This window comes from Macaca thibetana, chromosome 10 (assembly GCF_024542745.1).
Source record: "Macaca thibetana thibetana isolate TM-01 chromosome 10, ASM2454274v1, whole genome shotgun sequence".
In the NCBI taxonomy this organism is placed as follows: Eukaryota; Metazoa; Chordata; class Mammalia; order Primates; family Cercopithecidae; genus Macaca; species Macaca thibetana.
In genome coordinates this window covers 55,854,406-55,877,648 of record NC_065587.1, presented here as the reverse complement: position 1 = coordinate 55,877,648, position 23,243 = coordinate 55,854,406, and the positions used below count along the sequence as shown (strand labels likewise).

The following is a 23,243-nucleotide window of genomic DNA, read 5'->3' as shown; positions in this document are numbered from 1 at the left end:
GCCGGGCGCGGTGGCTCACGCCTGTAATCCCAGCACTTTGGGAGGCCGAGGCGGGCGGATCACAAGGTCAGGAGATCGAGACCACGGTGAAACCCCGTCTCTACTAAAAATACAAAAAATTAGCCGGGCGCGGTTGTGGGCGCCTGTAGTCCCAGCTACTCGGGAGGCTGAGGCAGGAGAATGGCGTGAACCCGGGAGGCGGAGCTTGCAGTGAGCCGAGATTGCGCCACTGCACTCCAGCCTGGGCGACAGAGCCAGACTCTGTCTCAAAAAAAAAAAAAAAAAAAAAAAACCAACATCAGGGCCGGGCATGGTGGCTCATGCCTGTAATCCCAGCACTTTGGGAGGCCAAGGTGGGCAGATCACTTGAGGTCAGGAGTTCGAGACCAGCCTGGCCAATATGGCGAAACCCTGTCTCTACTAAAAATATAAAAATTAGGCATGGGGGCACCACCTGTCGTCCCAGCTTACCTGGGAGGCTGAGGCAGGGGAATCACTTGAACCCAGGAGGCAGAGGTTGCAGTGAGCCCACTGCACTCCAGCCTGGACGACAAAGCAAGACTCCGTCTCAAAAACAAAACCAAACCAACATCAAATGCCCAAAACAAACACTTTATGCATTAAAGGGAAATTTTTTATGGAAGCAGAAAAAATTGCAGGCAATCTGGACAAGACTGTGTAAGATTAAAGAGCCAAAAAGGTAAGGAATCTAAAGAATAATCACTGATGGAATGGATAAATATTATACTGCTGTATTCATCTGCAAACACGTCCTATTCTTTGTAAGGACTGTGGAATATGTACACAATTTAATCATATTTGGGTCCCAAAGAAAACCTTAACAAAATCTCAAACTTGGTGAATAGTACAGACCCCATTCTTTCCTCATTTTTGTTACTAGAAATTGTAGCCAAAAGAAAAAGAAAATTAGCCACTTAGAATTTCCAGAACTCTTTTAGTTAGATTCTCTTTTTTAAGTTCCAGGGTATATGTGCAGGGTGCGCAGGTTTGTTACATAGGTAAATGTATGCCATGGTGGTTTGCTGTACCTATCGACCCATCACTTAGGTATGAAACCCAGCATGCATTAGCATTTTTCTTGATGCCCTCCCTCCTCTTGCCTCTGACAACAGGCCCCAGTGTGTGGTTTCCCTCCCTGTGTCTAAGTGTTCACATTGGTCAGCTTCCACTCATAAGTGAGAACATGAGGTGTTTGGTTTTCTGTTCCTGCGTTAGTTTGCTGAGGTTGATGGCTTCCAGCTCTATCCATGTCCCTACAAAGGACATGATCTCATTCCTTTTTATGACTGTATAGTATTCCATGGTGTATATGTGCCACATTTTCTTTATCCAGTGTATCATTGATGGGTATCTGGGCTGATTGCGTGTCTTTGCTATTGTGAATAATGCTGCAATGAACATACACGTGCTTGTATCTTTATAATAGAATGATTTATATTCCTCTGGGTACATACCCAGTAATGGGATTGCTGGGTCAAATGGTATTCCAGAACTCTTCTTGAACAACTCTTGGAACAAAGAAAGTAGATTTTAAATGTTCTAATCTGAGCAATGTTATATGAAGTGATGAATATATTAATTATTTCACAGTGTATATATGCATCAAAACATATCGCACATATAAATATATACAATTTGTCATTTGTCAATTAAAAAAATATAACAAAATTGAGGGGGAAGCAGCAACTATAAATCTTTAAAATGCGGAGGAAGGGATAAAGATAAAATGAGATATTAAAGAATTAGAAAACAGAGAAGCAGAAGTGATAAACTTGAGATTTGATTCTTTTGAGGAGAAAAGAAACAACCCACATAAAACTGAAAGCCCATTTGTTTTCCTAATGAAGAAAAAATGAGAGAAAAACCAGATACTTGATGTTAGAAATTAGAAAGGGGAAATAACCACAGATGCAGAGGAAAGAAAACTCATAAGAGTATGCAAATAGGTACGCCTCACTGGACAGGGCGTGGACACATATTTAGGTCCAAAGTCATTCTAAATGTGTGTTTAGTGTGAGAAATGCTTATATGTAAAAACCAGTAGTTTGCTTATATTCCAAAAGCAACCAGTTAGAAAATATCATGGGGAATGGAGTTAACAATAAAATTGCTGACCTGTAGGAAGGAAAGTGCTCAACTTTATCAAGAAATTTATTCAATGTATTTAACACATGCTTATACAACATAGGGCTCACGGTATGCCAGGTACATTTGATCTTTAAGAACCCTAGCGTGTAGGTTTGCTCATATCCACATTTTACAGATGAAGAAACTGAGGCACAAAGAGGTTAAGTAACTTGGCCAAAGTCACCCAGCTGGTAGATGGCAGGACCAGGATTCAAAATGTAGTTAGCGTCCAGCATCTGTGGGCTTTGCTGTCATGCTGACTGCTCAGTTCATGCAGAGACATATCACATTCCAGGAGGGAAGACTCAGTCTCATCAAATGATCCAACATAACCGGACTGAGCTCTCTGGCAGGGGCTGAAATGCAAAGCATCTGTCCGAGGTGAGAGTCAGTAGAATGGCACACAGCCACGGAGCTGCCGTTTTCCCACGAATGCGCTGGGGCTCCATCTTGAGATTCGCCTGTCAGGGATCGGAGCAGGAGCCATACCCATCACTTCTCCTCTGCATTCCGTCCTCCCAGTCTGCTAGCACAGATGTGATGGAGTGGCAGGACAGATCCTTCCTAACTCAAACCCCCTGTCCTCCTCTCTTAGATCCAGGAGATGGTCCACTCGGAGGTGGCCGCCTATGACTCAGGCCGGCCCGGGCCCCTGCTGGGTCGCCCGGCAATGCTGGCCAGCCACATGAGTGCCCTCAGCCAGTCCCAGCTCATCTCGCAGATGGGCATCCGGAGCAGCATCGCCCACAGCTCCCCATCACCCCCGGGGAGCAAGTCAGCAACCCCCTCTCCCTCCAGCTCCACGCAGGAAGAGGAGTCGGAAGCGCATTTCAAGGTATGTGCAGTGCAGGAACAGAGCCTGAAGCTGCTCTCCTGTCGGCAGGGAAGAGGTCCTGTGGGGAAATGGGCATCACCTCCCTCTAGTCAAGACTAGAAAAGCCCGATGTCTTGGGACTGAGCAGGCCTTCCGGGTGGTGGTTGGGATATCCGCCGCAGAGCTCAGTGGTTTTCTGTTAAGACACCCAGGCCACGCTGGAAGCCAAGGAAAAAGCACATTGGCAGGTGGAGCACCTGGTCAGGGGGATGGCACCTATGGGCCTTGGGACATAGGGCTTTGGCTGCTCCATGTGCTGAGTGTCCTTGACAAGCTGTGTCCCCTCGGGGCTCCCACAGCCTTGTGTGTAAAGCAGAGAAAATTCCAACAAATGTCGAGGGGATGGGGCGAGACGATCCTGTGAAAGTTGGCAAAGCCTGACTCCTGAAGGCCAGTGGGCGATTTCAGAGGTGTGGACGGCTTCAGCAAGGCCATTGGGGTCACATTTGCGGCCATTTGGCCCTTTTAGGAGAAAATATTCTGACAAAACTGTGTGATCCAGGAGGCAGCACCTCTGGGCCTAGAGTATTCACTGACCTTGAGGGTGGGGTGCAAAAATGACCCCCCCCCCCCCCGCAGTGGGAACATGGGTTCCCCCAACATTCCTGGAGTCGACTGGTTTGACCTCTTCAAGAACATGGTAGACATGGTAGGGATGAGAACCTGCCACCTGTCCAGGCTCTGGCCCTTCTTTGCATTGACTCCAAATCCGCCTCCCAGTGAGAGAACATCGTGTCTTACCAGGGAGGAAAACAGAGGCCCAGAAAGGCCAAAGACAGAAGTGTTTGCCTGGGACCTCCCAGCAAGCTAGTGGTGGAATCAAGACTTACCCCCCTTCGTGCGTCCTACCTCTGTCGATCCAGCGTCCCTTCCACATGGTGGCCTCCCAGAGACCTGGGGCAGTAACCCTGGACTTCGGGGGGAAAGGGAGTTTACCTCTGGATCCTGGCCCAGCTTCACCCTAAGGATGACTCAACCTCTATTATAGTTCATGCAGGAACAGTTTTTAACAAACACTCCCTATAGGCCAGACACTGCTCTAAACACGTAACAAGTATACGTCCATGTAATCCTCATAAAAGTCCTCTGGGACAGGGACTGTTATTATCTCTGTTTGGCAGATGGGGAAATAATGTATCTGTTATCATACAGCTAGTAAGTGGGGGAACCAGGATTCAAACCCAGGAGGCTGCAGGTGTAGTCCAGTGCATGTGCCCTCAACCCCCTGCCCTGCTGTGCCTGTTCAGGACTTTATCAATGACAACGTGCCTCTTCATCCCTGATCTTGCTAGGGCCACACCATGGTGCTAACATAACTGGGGCTTGGAGAAGAGGGTGGCTGCAGAGATAAGCCTCAGGAACAGAACCATGTTCTTCAGACATGGATGCCTGATCACGCCTACTGGCCCATGGCTTTATCATCAGTTCAACGTGTCACCTCCATCTTCTTGGCTCCTAGAGCCAGAGTCTTCACTGCAGGGTCCAGGGCTTTTGACCAAAGTCCCCTGTACCTGCATGGCTTGAGTGACCCAACAGAGCCCCACTGAGGTCTGTGGTGGGCAACCCAACCACCCCCCCACCCTGGAAGCCCTAAGTCAGTGTTCACAGGATCATGGTCCTGCGGTCTGTCCAGGGTGAAGCCACTGGCTCCACGGCTGACCCAGTAACAGTCGCTGTAGCTTCATCCCCTCCCCACTTTACAGGGGTCCAGGGACTAAGCTACCTGCTCAAAGCTGCACAGCTGAAACATGGTGGTGGAGACTAGCCTTTTGTAATGCAGGATCCTTTTTGGGGATTATTTGTGATCACAAGTGGGAGAGCATATATATATAGATAGATATCTATCTAGACACATATCTATATAGATATATATCTAGACACGTATCTATATAGATCTATATGTATATAGACATGTATCTATATATAGATCTATATCTATATAGACACATATCTATACACATATCTATATATATCTATATATACACACATATATACATGTATATATACACATATATACAGGTATATACACACATATATACACACATATGTGTGTGTGTGTGTATATATTTACACACATACACATGCACACACACTCCAAACTTGGAAATAGGCCCCCAGATAACTGCACATTCTTTCAATGTCATACCAAAGCATTGGCTCACAGGCTTACTCAAGAATTATCTGATTCTCTAGGAAAGTGGACCTTTGCTTTGATTCATTATTCATTATTGATTAGGGGATTTTATAACTCTGTAAAAGAAGAGGTTACCTTGGGGGGGAAAAATGTAATAAGAGATGTGATTTTTGTCTGATAAGGCAAATTAACTTTGCCCAGTAGAGATGCGAATTTCTGTCCAGTAGAAAAGATTAAAAGTCCTAAAGGTGATAGTTTTAGCGTTCTATTGGCACTAACCACTTTTACGTGTAATTTAGCAATCTAATTCCAGCATTCTTTCCATTCTTTCAGTGACTATACAGTCATCTTCTCCTCCTGCATTTCTCTGAATCAACTTTACAATCATGCTGGTTCTCTTTAATGAGTTAAACACCCACCCAGGGTGTGTGTGTCTGTCTGGCCATTGCCCTTTCCCCGTCGCGAGTGGTTATCTGTGCCTGAGCAGGGCTGGAAAAGCGCAGCTTGGCCGGAGTCTGTGTGGATTGCCTTTGGCAGGAGGCCCTTGGGCTTCTTTGGTTATCTGACTCTTCTCACTCGGGCAGATATCGGGAGAAAAGAGACCTTCAGCCGACCCAGGAAAAAAGGCCAAGAACCCAAAGAAGAAGAAAAAGAAGGACCCCAACGAGCCGCAGAAGCCTGTGTCGGCCTACGCACTCTTCTTCAGAGACACTCAGGCCGCCATCAAGGGTCAGAACCCTAGTGCCACTTTCGGTGATGTGTCCAAAATCGTGGCCTCCATGTGGGACAGCCTGGGAGAGGAACAGAAGCAGGTGAGCCTCCCTCTCTTTCTGGGCCATCCCGAGGCTTTGTGGTCCTGGAGCCAAGGACACACTTTGAAGGTCTGAAACCAGGCCCAGCCCTGGAACTGAGACTCTTGCAGAGGTCCTTCCTGGGCTCAGTTGCCCATCCGTAAACTGGGAAGCTGGCTGCCTTCCAATTCTAGTAACCAACTGCACTTACTAGCAGCTTAACCACTCTGAACCTCTGCTTCCCCCTTGATAAATGAGAACAAGCATCTCCATCCATCTTGTCCCTCCAACCCTCAAAGTCTGGAGTCCAGGCCAGAGCTTCCTATCCCACTGACCATGTGCCTGTGGCCTCCCCTAAAGGCCTCCAGGGAGAACAGAGAGCAGAACTAGCTGGTAGGCAAAGGGAGCTGCCAGCTGTGTGACCTCAGGCTGACCACCTAAACTCTGAGCCTCGGTTTTCATGTCTATAAAACAGGGGTGATGGCAACTCATTCTCTGAGCTCTTGTCTGGGCTGAGCTCTCCCTCCGGTATTTCACTGAATCCTTACAACACCCTGTGGAGTAGCCATTGCCTTCCTGTTTTGGTAGAGACACCAAGAGGTAAAGTGACTCGCCCAGGGTCACCAGCGTGAATCACGGTAGTCAGGATTTGAACTCACATCTGTAGAAGCAGGAGGCTCAGTTGGGATGTTGGCATGAGAGACATGAATCAAATAAGCAGATGAGTAAGTGTAAACTTACAGTTGTGATTGTGCCACGCACCAGGAGGATGCATAGTTCACGAGAGTCGAAAGAGCAGGGACGGACATTGTCCCTGGGGTCCGGTCTCCAGGTGAGACCTGAAGAGTGAGTTCTCTTTGGAGGAGGGGAAGTGTTCCAGGCAGGGAGGCCTGGTAAGGGAAGGAGCTGGAAAAGCACAGGGGACTGAAAGGAGACCAGGATGGCCAGAGAGGGGACAGTGAGAGTCCCCATGGCAGAGACGGAGCTGGAAAGGAAGGCAGGGGCCAGATCACGCTGGGCTTTGCAGACCTTGGAAGGAGTCAGGCCCTGTTCTAAGAGGAGAGAAAGCCAGTGAAGAGTTTTATGCAGAGGAGAGACCAGAATGGCAGCATAAGGCAGGTAAGAGTAGATGTGGAGGGTGCACAGTCATCCAGGTGGGGGAAGGTGGGGCCTGGAGCATCTTCTAGAATGGTTTGGGGTAGGGGACATCCTGGCAGCCTCCTTGCATCTGGCTTCCATTCTGAGTAAATGGAGATGCCAGTCACTGGATGGGAAATATGGGGAAAGTAGCAGGCTTGGGGCAGAGAGATGAATTACTGACTTATTTGAAACATCTCCTTTACCGTATTCTAAAATTTTAGGTAATTTTGGAATATGTTACAATGCAGAGAATTTATTTGTGAGATGACCCCCACCTCTGGTAGGAGAGTAGGGAAATGAGACAGGGAAAGGAGGGCAGCCAGGAAAGGGCACATTGTCCCAGGAGAATCCACCATGGGCAACTGGAGCACAGTCCCGCTGAGAACTCAGGAGCCTGCTTAGAATGTACCAGGCCTCAGGGTCATCCTGTCTGAGGGGCAAGGGTGCTGGGGTGGACACCAGCATTCCTTCCTTCTGCAGCACCTCTGACCTGCTACACGTCAGGCTCCTGCCACCAGAGGGACCCCCAGGCAAAGGAATATAGCCGGTGGCAGCTGGAAGTAGAGCATGTTTGTAGGACAGGGGTAAGGACTGGGGGATATTGGCAGGGCACTGCGGCTTTTACAGGGACATGCTACAGGGACATGTCTTTTTCACTTGTGTGTTTTGTTGGCAACCAACCAATTCCCTTTCAAAAGACTTCAGGTTTTTTTGTTTGGTGGGGGAATTTCCTTGCCCTTTTATACAGTCTGGGGAGACAGTGGTCTCAAGTGCTGTGTCCCTAGGCATTCCTTTCCTGATGCTTTCTCTGACTTTGTTCAGCACAGCCCAGAGACAAGCAAAGGCGGTTGAGAGTCCCAGCCTCTGTGTTGGTTTCATTTCTGCTTACCCGCCTGGTGTTTTATTTCTAACCCAAGAACTTGGCATATAATTTATTCCCATCCAATAATGGGCATATCTCTCCTTTTACTTAATGCATTTATAAATGGCATGTTTCTCCCCATTTTCCTAGCAAATTGTTGATGTATAAAAAGTTAGGGATTAAAATAGTAAGCTTGGCAGTTACAAATTAATCGTTTCTGATCATTTTTAATTCCTGAGTCTTCTAGGCTTAAAAAAAGTGTCTATAATTATCTACATATTTATACACATATATCTTTTACAAACAATAATTTTGTCTCCTTTGTTATTTAAGAGACAGGGTGTTGCTCTGTCACCCAGGCTAGAGGTTAGTGGCATGATCATAGCTCACTGCAGCCTTGAACTCCTGGGCTCAAGCACTTTTCCCAGCTCATCTTCCCAAGTAGCTGGGCCTACAGGCGTGCCGTGCATCACCATGCCCCACAAAATTTTTTTCATTTTTTTTTTTTATAGCGACAGGGTCTTGCTGTGTTGCTCAGGCTGACAAACTCTTAGCCTCAAATGCCCCCCAAAGTGCTGGGATTAGAGTCATGAGCCACTACATCCAGCCTTGTCTCCTTATTTTGTCTCCTCACTTCTCAGATTTCTAATTTTGTTTTCTTTTCCCAGTTATGTTGACTAGGACTTCTAAAAAAGAGATGTTCAGCAATGGTGGGGATAGTGGTCTTCTTACTTTGCATTACCTCTCATGTTTCACTATTAAGCATAAGGCTGGATGTTAGCTTGTGTCAGTTTTTGAAATCACATTTAGAAATGTGACTTATATTCTTATTTTACTATTAATACACTAACAACCAAGAGAGGTAGTGAGAAAATAATAGGAAATAAAAAACCCCTGCCTATCCCCAAAACGTTTCAAGCCTAGATGATGGATAGGAAAGTTCTTTCAAATCATCAAAGAGTTAATAATTCCAAGACTTAGAAAAATAAGAAAACCTTCTCACAAATCCTTATATACAATGTAACCCTGACACTAAAACATAATGAAGCTAACTGCATCATTTAATTTTGAATGTGTAGTAAACAATACCAAAATTTAATGGTTTAAAACAATAATCATTTATTCAGCTTATGATTCTGAGGGTCCATGAACTGTTCTGGGCTCAGCAGGATGGCTCTGCTGCTGCTCTTGGCTGGGCTCACCCATTTGCATCAGTGGTAAACTACAGTAAATTAGGCATCTCTGCTTCTGGGAGTTGGATGGCTGTCAGCTGGAGCAGTGGAGCCAAACTGGGCCATGTGTCTCTCATCATCCAGCAGACTAGCTCATGCTTATTCACATAGCAAGTCAGAGTTCCAAGAGCAGTTTTAGAGCAGAAAAATGATGGAAAGGAGGCAGGACTAACTTGCAGCTCCCACTCGGACAGACAGAGCAGCACATGGAGACTCACATTGTGAACTTTTGCTCCAAGAACTACCACAGGAACATGCTAGGAAAGCCAGAAGAATCCATAGACCCTTTGAAGGAGGTGGATTGCTGCTGCAGACTCTCTGGGACAGCCAAGGAACTGTGAGAGTTGGCTTGCTTTCTCAGCTGGGAGGCCTGTAGCCTGGGGCAAGTTCTCAGCCCTGTTCACTGGCTGCCTGGAAATAAACTCAGTGCTGTTGGGGGTGCATGGTGGGAGTGAGACCAGCCTGTGGCTGCCAGCTTTCCCTCACTTCCCTGATGACCTGTGTGATGCAGCAGAGTCAGCCATAATCCCCCTGGGAACCACACCCCCCACAGCATCTGCAGCAAGCCCCACCTAAGGAGAGTCTGAGCTCAGACACGCCTAACCCTGCCCCTACCTGATAGGCTAACAGGGCAGGTAGAGAAAGACCAAGACAAAGGACATAATCTCTTGGGAACTCTATGGCCCTGCCCACCGCCTGACACTAGGGCAAGCTTGTATTCTCCCTATACTACTGCAGCTGATGCACTCTTGAAAGTGCCACCTCCTGGCTGGAGGCCAACACAAAGCCAGTGCACTTAAAAATACAACTAAGGACCCTCACGGAGTCCACTTCACTCCCCTGCTACTTCCACCGGAGCAGGTGTTGATATCCATGGAGAGACCTGAAGACAGATCACATTACAGGACTCCTTGCAGACACTCCCCAGTACTAGCCTGGAGCCCGGTAGCTCCGCTGGGTGGCTAGATCCAGAAAAGAAATAACAACCACTGCAGCAGGGTTCTCAGGAAAACACATCCCTAGGGGAAGGGGGAGAACCCCAAGGAACAGGAGAATCTGAACAGCAGCGCTTGACTCCCAGATCTTCCCTCTGACATACTTTACCCAAATGAGAAGGAACCAGAAAAATAATTCTGATAATATGACAAAACAAGGTTATTTAACATCCCCAAAAGATAACACTAGCTCAACAGCAATGGATCCAAACCAAGACAAAATCTCTGAATTGCCAGAAAAAGAATTCAGAAGGTTGTTAAAATAAAATTATACAGGATATGAATAGAAAAGTCTCCAGAGAAATAGCATAAATAAAAACAATCACAACTTCTAGAAATGAAGTACACAGAGAAATGCAAAATACACTGGCAAGTCTCAGCAATAGAATTGAACGAGTGGAAGAAAGAACTTCAGAGCTCAAAGACAAGGCTTTCAAATTAACCCAATTCAACAAAGACAAAGAATTTTAACAAATGAACAACGCCTTCAAGAAGTTTGGGATTATGTTAAATGACCAAATCTAAGAATAATTGGTGTTCCTGAGGAAGAAGAGAAATATAAAAGTTTGGAAAATATATTTGAGGGAATAATTGAGGGAAACTTCCCTGGCCTTGCTAGAGATCTAGACATCCAAACACAAGAAACTCAAAGAACACCTGAGAAACTCATCACAAAAAGAAGGAAAGGAAACCCTATCAGATTAACAGCAGATTTCTCAGCAGAAACCCTACAAGCTAGAAGGAATTGGGGTCCTTAAACAATTAGCCAAGAATTTTGTATGCAGCAAAACTAAGTTTCATAAATGAAAGAAAAATACAGTTCTTTTTTTCAAACCAATGCTGAATTTGCCACTACCAAGCCAGCACTGCAAGAACTACTAAAAAGAGCTCAATCTTGAAACAAATTTTTGAAATACACCAAAATGGAATCTCCTTAAAGCATAAATCTAACAGGACCTCTAAAATAACACAATTTTTAAAAAACTACAAGGTATTTGGGCAACAAATAGCACAATGAATAGAAGAATAGTACCTCACATCTCAATACTAACATTGAATGTAAATGGCCTAAATGCTCCACTTAAAAATACAGAATAGCAGAATGAATAAGAATTGACCAACTGAGTATCTGCTGTCTTCAAGAGACTCACCTGACACATAAGGACTCACATAAACTTAAGGTAAAGGGGTGGAAAAAGATACTTCATGCAAATGGATACCAAAAGTGAGCAGGAATAGCTATTCTTATATCAGACCAAACAAACGTTAAAGCAACAGCAGTTTAAAAAGACAAAGAGGGACATTATATAATGATAAAACTAGTCCAACAGGAAAATATCGCAATCCTAAATGTATATGCATCTAACATTGGAGCTCCCAAATTTAAAAAACAATTACTACTAGACATAAGAAATGAGAATGACAGTAAAACAACAATAGTGGGAAACTTCAATACTCCACTGACAGCACTAGACAGGTCATCACGACAGAAGGTCAAAGAAACAACGAACTTAACTATACCCTACAACAAATGGACTTAACAGATATTTATAGAACATTCTATTCATCAGCACATGGAACATTCTCCAAGACAGACCATACAATAGGCCATAAAACAAGTCTCAACAAATTTAAGAAAATAGAAATTATATCAAGTACTCTCTTAGACCACAGTAGAATAAAACTGGAAATCAACTCCAAAACCCTCAAAACAATGCAAATACATGGAAATAATTAAATAACCTGTTCCTGAATAATTGTTGGGTCAACAATGAAATGAAGATGGATATTATAAAATTCTTTGAACGATAATAGTAACATAACCTATCAAAACCTCTGGGATACAGCAAAAGCAGTGCTAAGAAGAAAGCTCATAGCATTAAATGCCTACATCAAAAAGTCTGAAAGAGTACAAATAGACAATCTAAGGTCATGCCTCAAGGAACTAGAGAGAGAGCACACACCAAACCCAAACGCAGCAGAAGAAAAGAAATGACCAAGATCAGAGCAGAACTAAATGAAATTGAAACCAAATACAATATATAAACAAAAAGCTGGTTCTTTGAAAAGATAAAACTGATAGACCATTAGTGAGATTAGCCAAGAAAAGAAGAGAGAAGATCCAAATAAGCTCACTTAGAAACAAAACATGAGATACTGCAACTGATACCACAGAAATACAAAAGATCATTCAGGCTACTATGAACACTTTTATGTACATAAACTAGAAAACCTAGAGGAGATGGATAAATTCCTGGAAATATACAATCCTCCTAGATTAAATCAGGAATTCCGAAATAGAAGCTCTGAACAGACCAATAACAAGCAGTGAGATTGAAATGGTAATTTAAAAGTTACCAACAACAAAAAAAAGTTCAGGACCAGATAGATTCACAGCTGAATTCTATCAGACTTTTAAAGGACACCATTCCACAAAATAAAGAGGGAATCCTTCCTAAATTATTCTATGAAGCCAATTAATCACCCTAATACCCAAACCAGGAAAGGACATAACAACAACAAAGAAAACTACAGGCCAATATTCCTTCTATGCCCAAAATCAGCATAGAAGGAACATGCCTTAAGGTAACAAAAGCCATCTATGATAAACCAGAGCCAACATTATAGTGAATGGGGAAAAATTGGAAGCATTCCCCTTGAGAACTGGAACAAGACAAGGATGCCCACTCTTACCACTTCTATTCAACAGAGTACTGTCCTAGCCAGAGCAGTCAGACAAGAGAAAGAAAGAGTATCCAAATCTGTAAAGAGGAAGTCAAAGTGTTGCTGTTTGCTGATGACACGATTGTATACCTAGATAAACATGAATGCAAAAATCCTGAACACAGTACTAGCTAACTGAATTCAATGGTGTATCAGAAAGATAATCCACCATGATCAAGTGGGTTTCATACCATGGATGCAGGAATGGTTTAACATACACAAGTCAATAAATGTGATATACCACATAAACAAAATTGAAAACCAAATGATCATCTCAATAGACACAGAAAAAGCATTTGACAAAACTGAGCATCCCTTCGATTAAAACCCTGAGCAAAATCGGCATAGAAGGGATGTACCTTAAGGTAATAAAAGCCATCTATGATAAATCCAGAGCCAACATTATACTGAATGGGAAAAAGTTGAAAGCATTCCCCCTGAGAACTAGACCAAGACAAGGATGCCCACTGTCACCACTTTTATTCCATGTAGTACTGGAAGTCCTGGCCAGAGCAGTCAGACAAGAGAAGGAAAGAAAGGGCATCCAAATCGGTAAAGAGGAAGTCAAACCATCGCAGTTTGCCGATGGGATTATCATATACCTAAAGATTCATCCAAAAGCCTCCTAGAACTGGTAAATGAATTCAGCAAAGTTTCGGGATACAAAATTAATGTACACAAATCAATAGCTCTGCTATACACCAACAGTGACCAAGCTGAGAATCAAATCAAGAACTCAACCCCCTTTAGCTGCAAAAAAAATTTAAAAAAAAATAAATAAAATACTTAGGAATATACCTAACCAAGGAGGTGGAAGACCTCTACAAGGAAAACTACAAAACACTGCTGAAAGAAATCACAGATGAAACAAATGGTAGCACATCCCATGCTGATGGATGGGTAGAATCAATAGTGTGAAAATGACCATACTGCCAAAAGCAATCTATAAATTCAATGCAATTCCCATCAAAATACCACCGTCATTCTTCACAGAACTAGAAAAAACAATCCTAAAATTCATGTGGAACCAAAAAAGAGCCCTCATAGCCAAAGCATGACTAAGCAAAAAGAACAAATCTGGAGGCATCACAGTACCCGACTTCAAACTGTACTGTAAGGCCATAGTCACCAAAACAGCATGATACTGGTATAAAAATAGGCATATAGACCAATGGAAAAGAATAGAGAACCCAGAAATAAAGCCAAATCCTTACAAGCAACCGATCTTTGACAAAGCAAACAAAAACAAAGTGGGGAAAGGACACCTTAATCAACGAATGGTGCTGGGATAATTGGCAAGCCACATGTAGAAGAGTGAAACTGGATCCTCATCTCTCACCTTATACAAAAATCAACTCAAAATGGATCAAAGACTTAAATCTAAGACTTGAAACCCTACAAATTCTAGAAGATAACACTGGAAAACCCCTTCTAGACATTGGCTTAGGCAAAGACTTCATGACCAAGGAACCCAAAAGCAAATGCAACAAAAGCAAAGATAAATAGATGGGACTTAATTAAACTAAAAAGCTGCACAGCAAAAGAAATAACTAGCAGGGTAAGCAGACAACCCATAGAGTGGGAGAAAATCTTCACAATCTGTACTTCTGACAAAAGACGAATATCCAGAATCTACAAAGGAACTCAAATCAGCAAGAAAAAAACCAATCCCATCAAAAATTGGGCTAGGGAAATGAATAGACAATTCTCAAAATATACAAATGGCCAACAAACATATTAAAAAATACTTAACGTCATTATGATCAGGGAAATGCAAATCAAAACCACCTTACTCCTGCAAGAATGTCCATAATCAAAAAAATAGATGTTGGCATGGATGTGGCAAAAAGGGAACCCTTTTACACTGTTGGTGGGAATCTAAACTAGTCCATCCACTGTGAAAAACAGTGTGGAGATGCCCCAAAGAACTAAGAGTAGATCTACTGTTTGATCCAGTAGTCCCACTGCTGGGTATCCACCCAGAGGAGAAGTAATTGTACAAAAAAGACACTTGCACACATATTTGTAGCAGCCCAGTTCACAATTGCAAAAATATGGAACCAGCCCAAATGCCCATCAATCAATGAGTGGATAAAGAAAATGTGGTGTATGTGTGTGTGTATGTATGTGCATATATACACACACACACACGCACACCATGGAATACTACTCAGCCATAAAAAGGTAGGAAATAATGGCATTTGCAGCAACCTGGATGGAATTGGAGACAACTATTCTAAGTGAAGTAACTCAGGAATGGAAAACCAAACATTGTATGTTCTCGTAAGTGGGAACTAAGCTATGAGGACACAAAGGCGTAAGAATGATACAGTGGACTTCTGGGACTTGGGGGAAAGGATGGGGGCGGTGAAGGATAAAAGACTATACATGAAGTACAGTGTACACTGCTCAGGTGGTGGGTGCACCAAAATCTCAGAAATCATCATTAAAGAACTTATGTACAAAAAAAAATTTTTTTAAATAAGAGTTCCAAGAGTAGCAATAGGGCTCCCTAATATGTGATCACTTTGTCAGTCTCTGCTTGCATCACATTTGTGCTTTTATTGGCCAACACAAGTCACACAAGGCTAAGCTCCAAGTCGTTCACACCTCCTTGTTTCTACCAAAAGCCATGGAAACAAGGAGGTGCGAACAAACGGGGACCAATCCTACGATAACATATGAATCTAAGTCTAAAATTTTTAATAAAAGATAATAGCACACCGAATCCAGCCTAATATACTATGAACAAGTAGGTTCATTCTAGGTTGCACAGGTGACTCAGCATTAAGAAATCTGTACTGTGCTGGATCAGAATGGGGGCTTCAAAGGGCCTTGTCTTTCTGTGATCAGTTGTGCTGATGTAACGTGGAGACCCAGAGAGGTGAAGCATGTTGGCCAAGGCCACACAGTGAGTTGCTGAGGAACTGGGATATGGCCTGGTCTCCGCAATTTCTCTGCAGTGCTCCCAGAATGGGGCCAGTGGCTGGCCGACTCAGTTTCTGACCCCACCCCCCTCATCCATTCATGATCCTTGAATCCGTGCCTTCCCACCCCAGGACCCTGCACCACATCTCTTCTGCAACTTTCTCCCCAGTGTTGCTCATGTGTTGACTCTTGTAGGCCTATAAGAGGAAGACAGAAGCAGCCAAGAAGGAATATCTGAAGGCTCTGGCAGCCTACCGGGCTAGCCTCGTCTCCAAGGTAACACCTGGAATCTCCAGGCACAGCCCTGATCAGAGTGGGGCCACTTGAGGAATGGAGCAAGAACCGGGGCCCGTGGGAAGGCCAGCACCCCAGGTCTTAGAAAGGATGGGTCAGAACGACATGGTCATGTCTGCAGGGCACCTACAGCGTGCCAGGCTCATTCTGGGCACTTTACATACATTTCTTTCCACTGGGCTCTTCCAACGAGAACCCAATACCCAGAGGGGTTGAGCAATTTGCCTGAAAAGATCCAGTTTGTTGAAGTGGCTGCACTAGGATTCAAACCCAGTTTTGCCAGTTTTATGTGGCCTTTACTTCTGACCGCTGATGGGGCTTGGGATATGCTACCCCAAAATATGGCACCTCGTCACCACACCCCCGGCCGCCTCTGTCAACACCAGCAATGTAGGAAGCTAGGTGTGGCCGTGGATGCGTGGCCCAAGTGGAGGTGGGTGTTGTTCCTGCTACAGAGGAGATGGCACACAAAATGGTCCATAAAAGGCCAAGTAAAAGGCAGTTCAAAGTCAAGGGAACAACATCTGCAAAGGCACAGAGGCTGGAAGGAGCATGATGAGAGCTGGCTCAGTGGGATGGTGCTTGTCCCACTGGCCAGGCTGAGGAGCATGGATTCCCCCATGGGGAGGGGGCCCCCCAAAGATAAAAGCAGTGGGTGGCTGGATGGTCAGAGCCAAGGGGACTGAGGCCCCTGTGCTAGCTCTGGTTAGTTCAAGCTCTCTCCCAAGAGAGCCAGCCAGGGGCCATGTCAGTGGGTTGCAGAGCCTCCTGGCCTCACAGCCCAAGTTCTGGCTCATCCCTCTTCTGTTCTCCAGTGACTGATACCTGTCTCCTTCCAGAGCTCCCCGGATCAAGGTGAGACCAAGAGCACTCAGGCAAACCCACCAGCCAAAATGCTCCCACCCAAGCAGCCCATGTATGCCATGCCAGGCCTGGCCTCCTTCCTGACGCCGTCGGACCTGCAGGCCTTCCGCAGCGGGGCCTCCCCGGCCAGCCTTGCCCGGACGCTGGGCTCCAAGTCTCTGCTGCCAGGCCTCAGTGCGTCCCCGCCGCCGCCACCCTCCTTCCCGCTCAGCCCCACACTGCACCAGCAGCTGTCACTGCCCCCTCACGCCCAGGGCGCCCTCCTCAGTCCACCTGTTAGCATGTCCCCAGCCCCCCAGCCCCCTGTCCTGCCCGCCCCCATGGCACTCCAGGTGCAGCTGGCGATGAGCCCCTCACCTCCAGGGCCACAGGTAAGCAGGGAAGAGCAGGAACAGCCCTCTGTGACTGTGTGGGGAGGGGAAGCGGCTTTGCCCTTTCAAACCCCAGCCCTGCCACTGACCGGTGATATAACCTCCGCCTTGGCACCTGACCTCTCTGAGCCTCAGTTACCACATCTAGGAAGTGGGTCTCGCACACCTTATCTGAGAGGCGCTGGCTGCAATGAACAGTTCACAAGTTGCCAGACTGACTCTTAGGATATTCCAGTCCCCGCTTCCTGCATCCTCAGCCCTAGCCCTGGCCTTTCCCAAAGCCTTCAAGACCTTACCCCTGCTAATTGTTCCACAGAGATTGCTACAAGGTTCACATGGCCCTCAGAGGTCATTGGGCTTAGTAATTCCATTTTACAGATTGGGAAACTGAGACCCACAAAGGGAAAGGCCCTGAAAGCAAAGTCCTTCAGCCCCTGATTCAGCCAAGACAAGGGTTGAATATTTCTCAGGGTGCTCTACTGGGAGCAAGGCAGCAGCCCTGGAGGCAGAGAGGCAATTCTGGGTGACATGAGGCAGTGTCTCTTCTGTGTGGACACCCTTGGACACAGGGGCTCCCACCCCGGGAGGCCTGGGACAGTCTGCCCCCTTCTCTCTCCTTGGCTCATGGCCTCCTTCCCCATCTGTAGGACTTCTCACACATCTCTGAGTTCCCCAGCAGCTCGGGATCCTGCTCACCTGGCCCGTCCAACCCCACCAGCAGCGGGGACTGGGACAGCAGCTACCCCAGTGGGGAGTGTGGCATCAGCACCTGCAGGTTAGTCCTCGCCTGTCCCTGCATTTGTCCTGCCAGCCAGGGAGACTGGGAATAGGATGGCCAGGGATGGGAGAATGGCCACGGGCAATGTGGACAGGGGAGGACCCTGCAGTCACTGTCAGCCCTGCCGAGGGGATCGAGATCTCAGATGACACCGCAGAGCCAGGCCCTGGAAGGACTCTGCTGGCCTGATGCTGAGGCCTGCTTGGGAAACTGATGAGTCTTCAGTCTTGCTGCTCCTTCGTTGCTCCTGTTTTTTTCACAAATGCTTCCACGTGACATTCACAGATGAGTCCTGCATCTTAGGCCGGTTCCCTAGAAGCAGAGCCTGAGGCAGCAGGGATTGGGTGTCCTTGGTTGGGGATGTGTTGGGGAAAGCCTGCAGGCGAAGGGGGTAAGGAGGCAGGATGGGGTGGGGGAAGGAGCCAAGGGGGGAGGTGGCCTCAGCTGAAGACTCGCTTCCGCCTCATCCCATGAGAGCCCTGGAGCATGAACTGTGCCAGAGTGGCTACCACCTGGAGGTCAGGGAACTGGCTTTTTTAACCCCTTCATCAGTCAGCCCTCGGCTGTGGGCTGCCCCGGTGGGGAGTGGAGCCCACTGGGCAGGGCAGCTCCCAAGACTAGAACAGCTGAGAATGCAGGATAGGGGACCTGGGTGAGACACGGTGAGAGAACGGACCCACTGTCTATCCCAAGGAATTAGACACCTTAGAGACCCCTTTCCCCTGCAACCCAGCATCCTCCCTAGTCCTCCTGTGGGCCTCCGTTCCCATCCTGCACTCCACCTTTCAAACCCATGCTAACACCTCCCTCTAGAAGTCTTCCGGGATCCACGCCACCCCAGCTCCGGGGAAGAGGGGCCTTTCACTCCAGCCAGCAGGAGAGGGAGGATGCAGTGAGGAGGGACACTTGCTCCTTAACCCGCCAGCTGGGTTCCCATTCCCTTGGCAAGAACGAGTCCTCCAGCCACACCTGGGGGATGTAGTGCCAAGCAGCTGTTCCAGGGATAGCGCCACCCCCTGGAAGCCACAGCGCACTTGTTGGGTGGCCACCTTGCTGCTGAGAACCCCTGCCCCCAGCCCTAGCCTCGGCCTCCCAGCACAGGGCTGATTCCTCTGCTGACCCCGCCAGCGCCCTTGGGCACTGAACAAGTGGCCACCGTGCATGCCCCATTTCTGACATGCCTGGGGTGAGATTCTACGTGGGTGGGCGGACTCGGCTCAGCAAGAATCCCTTCCCTGACCCCAAGCAGGTACAGACCCTCCTACCCCAGCCCTTTCCCGCCAACTTTCCTTCTCAAAAGTCAGAATACTTAGGGCATGTAGGGGAGTGTCACGCAACGTCCAAGCCTCCTGAGGCTGGCCCATCACATCCAGCATGGAGGTCGGACTGCAACAGGGCCCTATTTTAAAAACATAAAAGGCACCTGTCCCTCCCTTAATTCAGTTTGAGATTTACAAATTCCTGTGATTAAAAACGGATATGAGCAATGGTGACATCAGCGTGCGCCTCGATGAAGGACAGACACACTACTGCCCTTTCTCCCAGAGCTGAGGCCCAGGTGGTCCCCTGCTGGGATTCCAGGACGGGCTTGGTGCAGAGTGGGGTGGGGGTGGGGGAGCAGCTGCAAGTCCCTCATTGTGCTGCAGGGGGCAGCTGAATCCGGTGGGGGTGGGGGGTGTAGAGTGCAGGGGTCCTGGTGCTCCCCTGGCCTGGGGAGGTACCCAACAGCTTTGACAGCCCCTCCTCTCTCTCACAGCCTGCTCCCTAGGGACAAATCGCTCTACCTCACCTAATCCCGCCTCCCCACCATCCCTGAGGCTCGCTGGAAGGCACTGCTCAGAGCCTGAAGGGCTGACAGCAGAAAAGAGGCCCTGGCCAGAGGCAGGGTGGCCCATCCGAGGGAGCAGTGACACACCCATTGCCGGGGGCCGAGTCTCTTCCTCGACCTCCCACCAGACTCTGCAGAGGCAGCCCACTGCCCGCCGCCAGCCCAAAGAACCTGCAGGAACCTTCTGCCCGCTGACCTGCTTGCTCCAGGGTAACTGTGGACCCTGTCTTCGCCCTGCGCACGGTACCCTATGTCTGGATGCCTGGCCCCGGCCCCGGCCCACGTGGGCTGCCCCTGGCAGGGTCGCTTACCAACGGACACCCACCCCAGATGCATGGGCCAGGGGGCCGGCCCCCGTCATAGACGTGCACATCGGTTTTCCAGTGTGAACAAAAGATGACGAAACCTAGAAACCGTTGGTTCCGTGTAGTAGTTGACTACGTGTTTTAGAACTGTGCTGAAGACATCTGTAAGATTATTCTGTGGGGAAAAAAGTAGTTTCCTTTAAGGTAAAAATCATTTTATATGATCCTTAGCACATTTTTAAGTTTTATCTTAAGGGAGACGTGCACAAAAGCGGCTGCCAAACCGTTTCGTCATCCTCACAGCAAGGACCGGACGACTGCTAGCCACCCCGGAGCACCGCTCTCCTTTTAACCATGTGTTCATCTATTTTACATTGCCAGCGACGACTTTTGTCTATTTATGGAGAAACCTTGAGAACAAAGTTGCAGCTTATCCTACCGTGTGCGTGGTTTTGGGGTTTGGTTTGGGTTTGGGTTCTTGACGTCGTTTGCAGCTGTTTCCTGGCCCTGGCGAGTGTCTGTCTTGGTGCCCAGTGCTTCTCTCAAATCTCTTTATAATAAAACTTCTGAAAAGCTGAAAACAAGTCTGTGTCTCCTCGTCCTTGGTGAGTCAGGGTTGAACCCCCTAGAGCCCGCCCCTCGGGCCAGATGGACTCAAGTCAAAGTCTTGCCTGACCTTTACCAGCCCGTGTGGGTTTGTGTGGGTGATGGGAGCACCCTGACCTCAGTCTTGCCCTCTAAGGGGGTCACGGTGGTTCAGACCCGTAGGGCTCTTGTGATGATGAAAAGGGGTGTGGGCAAGAGTGCCGCCACGCAGGAACTTGCATCAGCTGGTGACGGTGGCGAGCCCTTCCTCTGGAGGATGGGGCCTCCCAGGCTTGTGGAAGTGAGCGGTGGGAACCCAGGGAGGAGGCCAAGGGGTTCTTCAAACCGGAGTGTAGGAAGCATCCTAGACGGGATTCTTTAAACCAGGTTTCCCAGCAGATATTAGATGGTGATACTAACAACAACAATAAAAGGCAAATAATACCTGACTGCTTTAACTACATCTGGAAAAATACCAATTGCCTGGTGGAAAGCTGCAACGCTTGCACCCTGCATTGCAGCCATTTTGAGGTGGGGGCAGGTGCCGCTGCTCCCAGCCAGGCTCGGGACTCAGAGAGAGCGGGCTACACCCTCAGGACAGCTCTCCCAGCCTCTCACTCTCCAATCACGGTAAACCCCTCCTTCCAGATGACGGCCCAGGAGTGGGGTGCAGTTTCCCCACTGGAGGGCATTTTGTAATCCACTTTGGAAAAATAAAAAAGAAAACCCCAAACAAACCAGCCACCTGCCATCCCGTCAGCAGCAGCACCGCAACGTGCGGCATAAATATTTCATGTGGTTACAATTTCCTTTTCTGTGTGGAGCTTGTCAGTAACATGACGGCTTAGACAGTTTAATATTCAACTCTTGCTTCCACGTTTGCGAAAACAGCATCACTGGGATCCACGCAGACAGCCCACAATGACAAGAGTACAAGGCCCTCCTTGTAAAGTGGTGCTGAGGCAGAGGCCTGCTGCCATCCCTCACAGCTGCACCAGGAGCTCAGGAGTCTTCTCCAAGCATCCACACGCCAAGGCCAGCCTCTGGGCTGCACGGGACACACAGAGGCCTCGAGCAGAACCTAAGCACCCTGCCTGCAGATACCAGGGACTGTCGCACGGGTGCGTTCTGGGGCCCCAGAGAGTGGAAATAGAGCCTAAAGACTGATTTCAGGGTCATGGGGTGGACAGCAACTGTCTTAGTCCATCCCAGCTGCCATAACAGAGTGCCATGGGCCAGGTGGCTCACAGCAACACAAACTTACTGCTCACATTTGCGGAGGCTGGGAGGTCTAAGATCAAGGCCCTGGCAGCTTCGGCGTCGGGTGAGGGTTCACTTGCTGGTGCGTAAACATCCATCCTCTCTCTGTGTCCGGCAGGGTGGGAGGGGAGGGCACTCTCCAGAATTTAACAGCACTCACCCGAATCCTGAGGGCTCCACTCAGTCACCTTCCAAAGGCCCTGCCCCCAAATGCTGGCCCATTGAGGGTTAGGATTCCAACAATCAAATTCTGGGAGGACACAATCCTTCAGTCTGTAGCGCCGACTACAGTGGTTGGCACTGTAGTGGTTCCCCCTCTCCCCGGGCTCTTCTGTTGCCAGAGCCCATCCCCAGGTCCTGAGTGCCATCCCAGTCGTTACCCCCTCGAGCTGCCACAGCTAATGACCAAATAATGGAGATGCCAACTCTGTGGTCCCATTCACAACCCCAGTCCCTGGGAGCAGCCTGAAGCCGCCTCCAGCAGCAACACCATCCTTGCTAAGCTGCTTCCTCCCAGCCCGCCCTGCTGAGGATGTAAGTCCCTTCTGAGAGTACCCACTCAGGAAATTGCTTGAACCAGAATCCCCACCCAGGCCTGTATGTTTCTAAGACAGCCGCCTACCATACTGGCTATGCCCATGGTCCAAGTGGGGCCACATCAGTATTGCTCCAAATGTCTCTGGCTCTGGCCTCACCTGCGACTACAAGACTTTCAGCCCTGGAACAACCACCCACTCCTGGGGCTTCCCTCCTTCCTAGGAGGCAGCATATGCTCCATGTTTTACAACTCCATCCTGCAGCGACGGTGGCCACGACCCACAGAGCCTCCAAGAGCCCAGGGTCACACCTGCTGTGAAAGCACTGGGGTCTCTGCCATGGGCTCTCCCACTCCCCATCCCTGTGCTCCCAAAGCTGCCAGCTCTGGGTCCCCCAGCCTCGTCGTGGGCCAGGTTCTCCCTGCAGCATCCTCCACCTGCCAGGGCCAGTCTGCGGTCGGGGTCCCTCACACCTTGAGGCTTCAAGTTATTGCCATACCCTAGAGCCGTGGCCCCAACATTGTGAACACCTTTACCTCCTGCCTGCAGCCTGCCCCCACTGCCCACAGAGCTGGCCCAGGGACCAACCCCACT

The 23,243-nt window shown here is 48.1% G+C and overlaps 1 protein-coding gene across 3 annotated transcripts in view; it reads left to right on the top strand.

Annotated features, from left to right (window-relative positions):
- TOX2 (TOX high mobility group box family member 2) overlaps positions 1 to 20,849 on the top strand; it is a 158,126-nt gene extending 137,277 nt beyond the window's left edge. For 2 of the 3 annotated variants that reach the window (XM_050806504.1, XM_050806506.1), the window contains exons 4-9: positions 2,744 to 2,983; positions 5,741 to 5,968; positions 16,024 to 16,104; positions 16,962 to 17,357; positions 18,005 to 18,132; positions 20,092 to 20,849. In XM_050806504.1, coding sequence (XP_050662461.1) covers positions 2,744 to 2,983; positions 5,741 to 5,968; positions 16,024 to 16,104; positions 16,962 to 17,357; positions 18,005 to 18,132; positions 20,092 to 20,158 — 1,140 coding nt within the window. In that variant the 3' untranslated portion in view covers positions 20,159 to 20,849. Of the gene's footprint in view, positions 1 to 2,743; positions 2,984 to 5,740; positions 5,969 to 16,023; positions 16,105 to 16,961; positions 17,358 to 18,004; positions 18,133 to 19,891 lie in introns of all 3 variants that reach the window. The other variant, XM_050806505.1, reaches the window with a different exon arrangement.
- Positions 20,850 to 23,243: the final 2,394 nt, after the last annotated feature.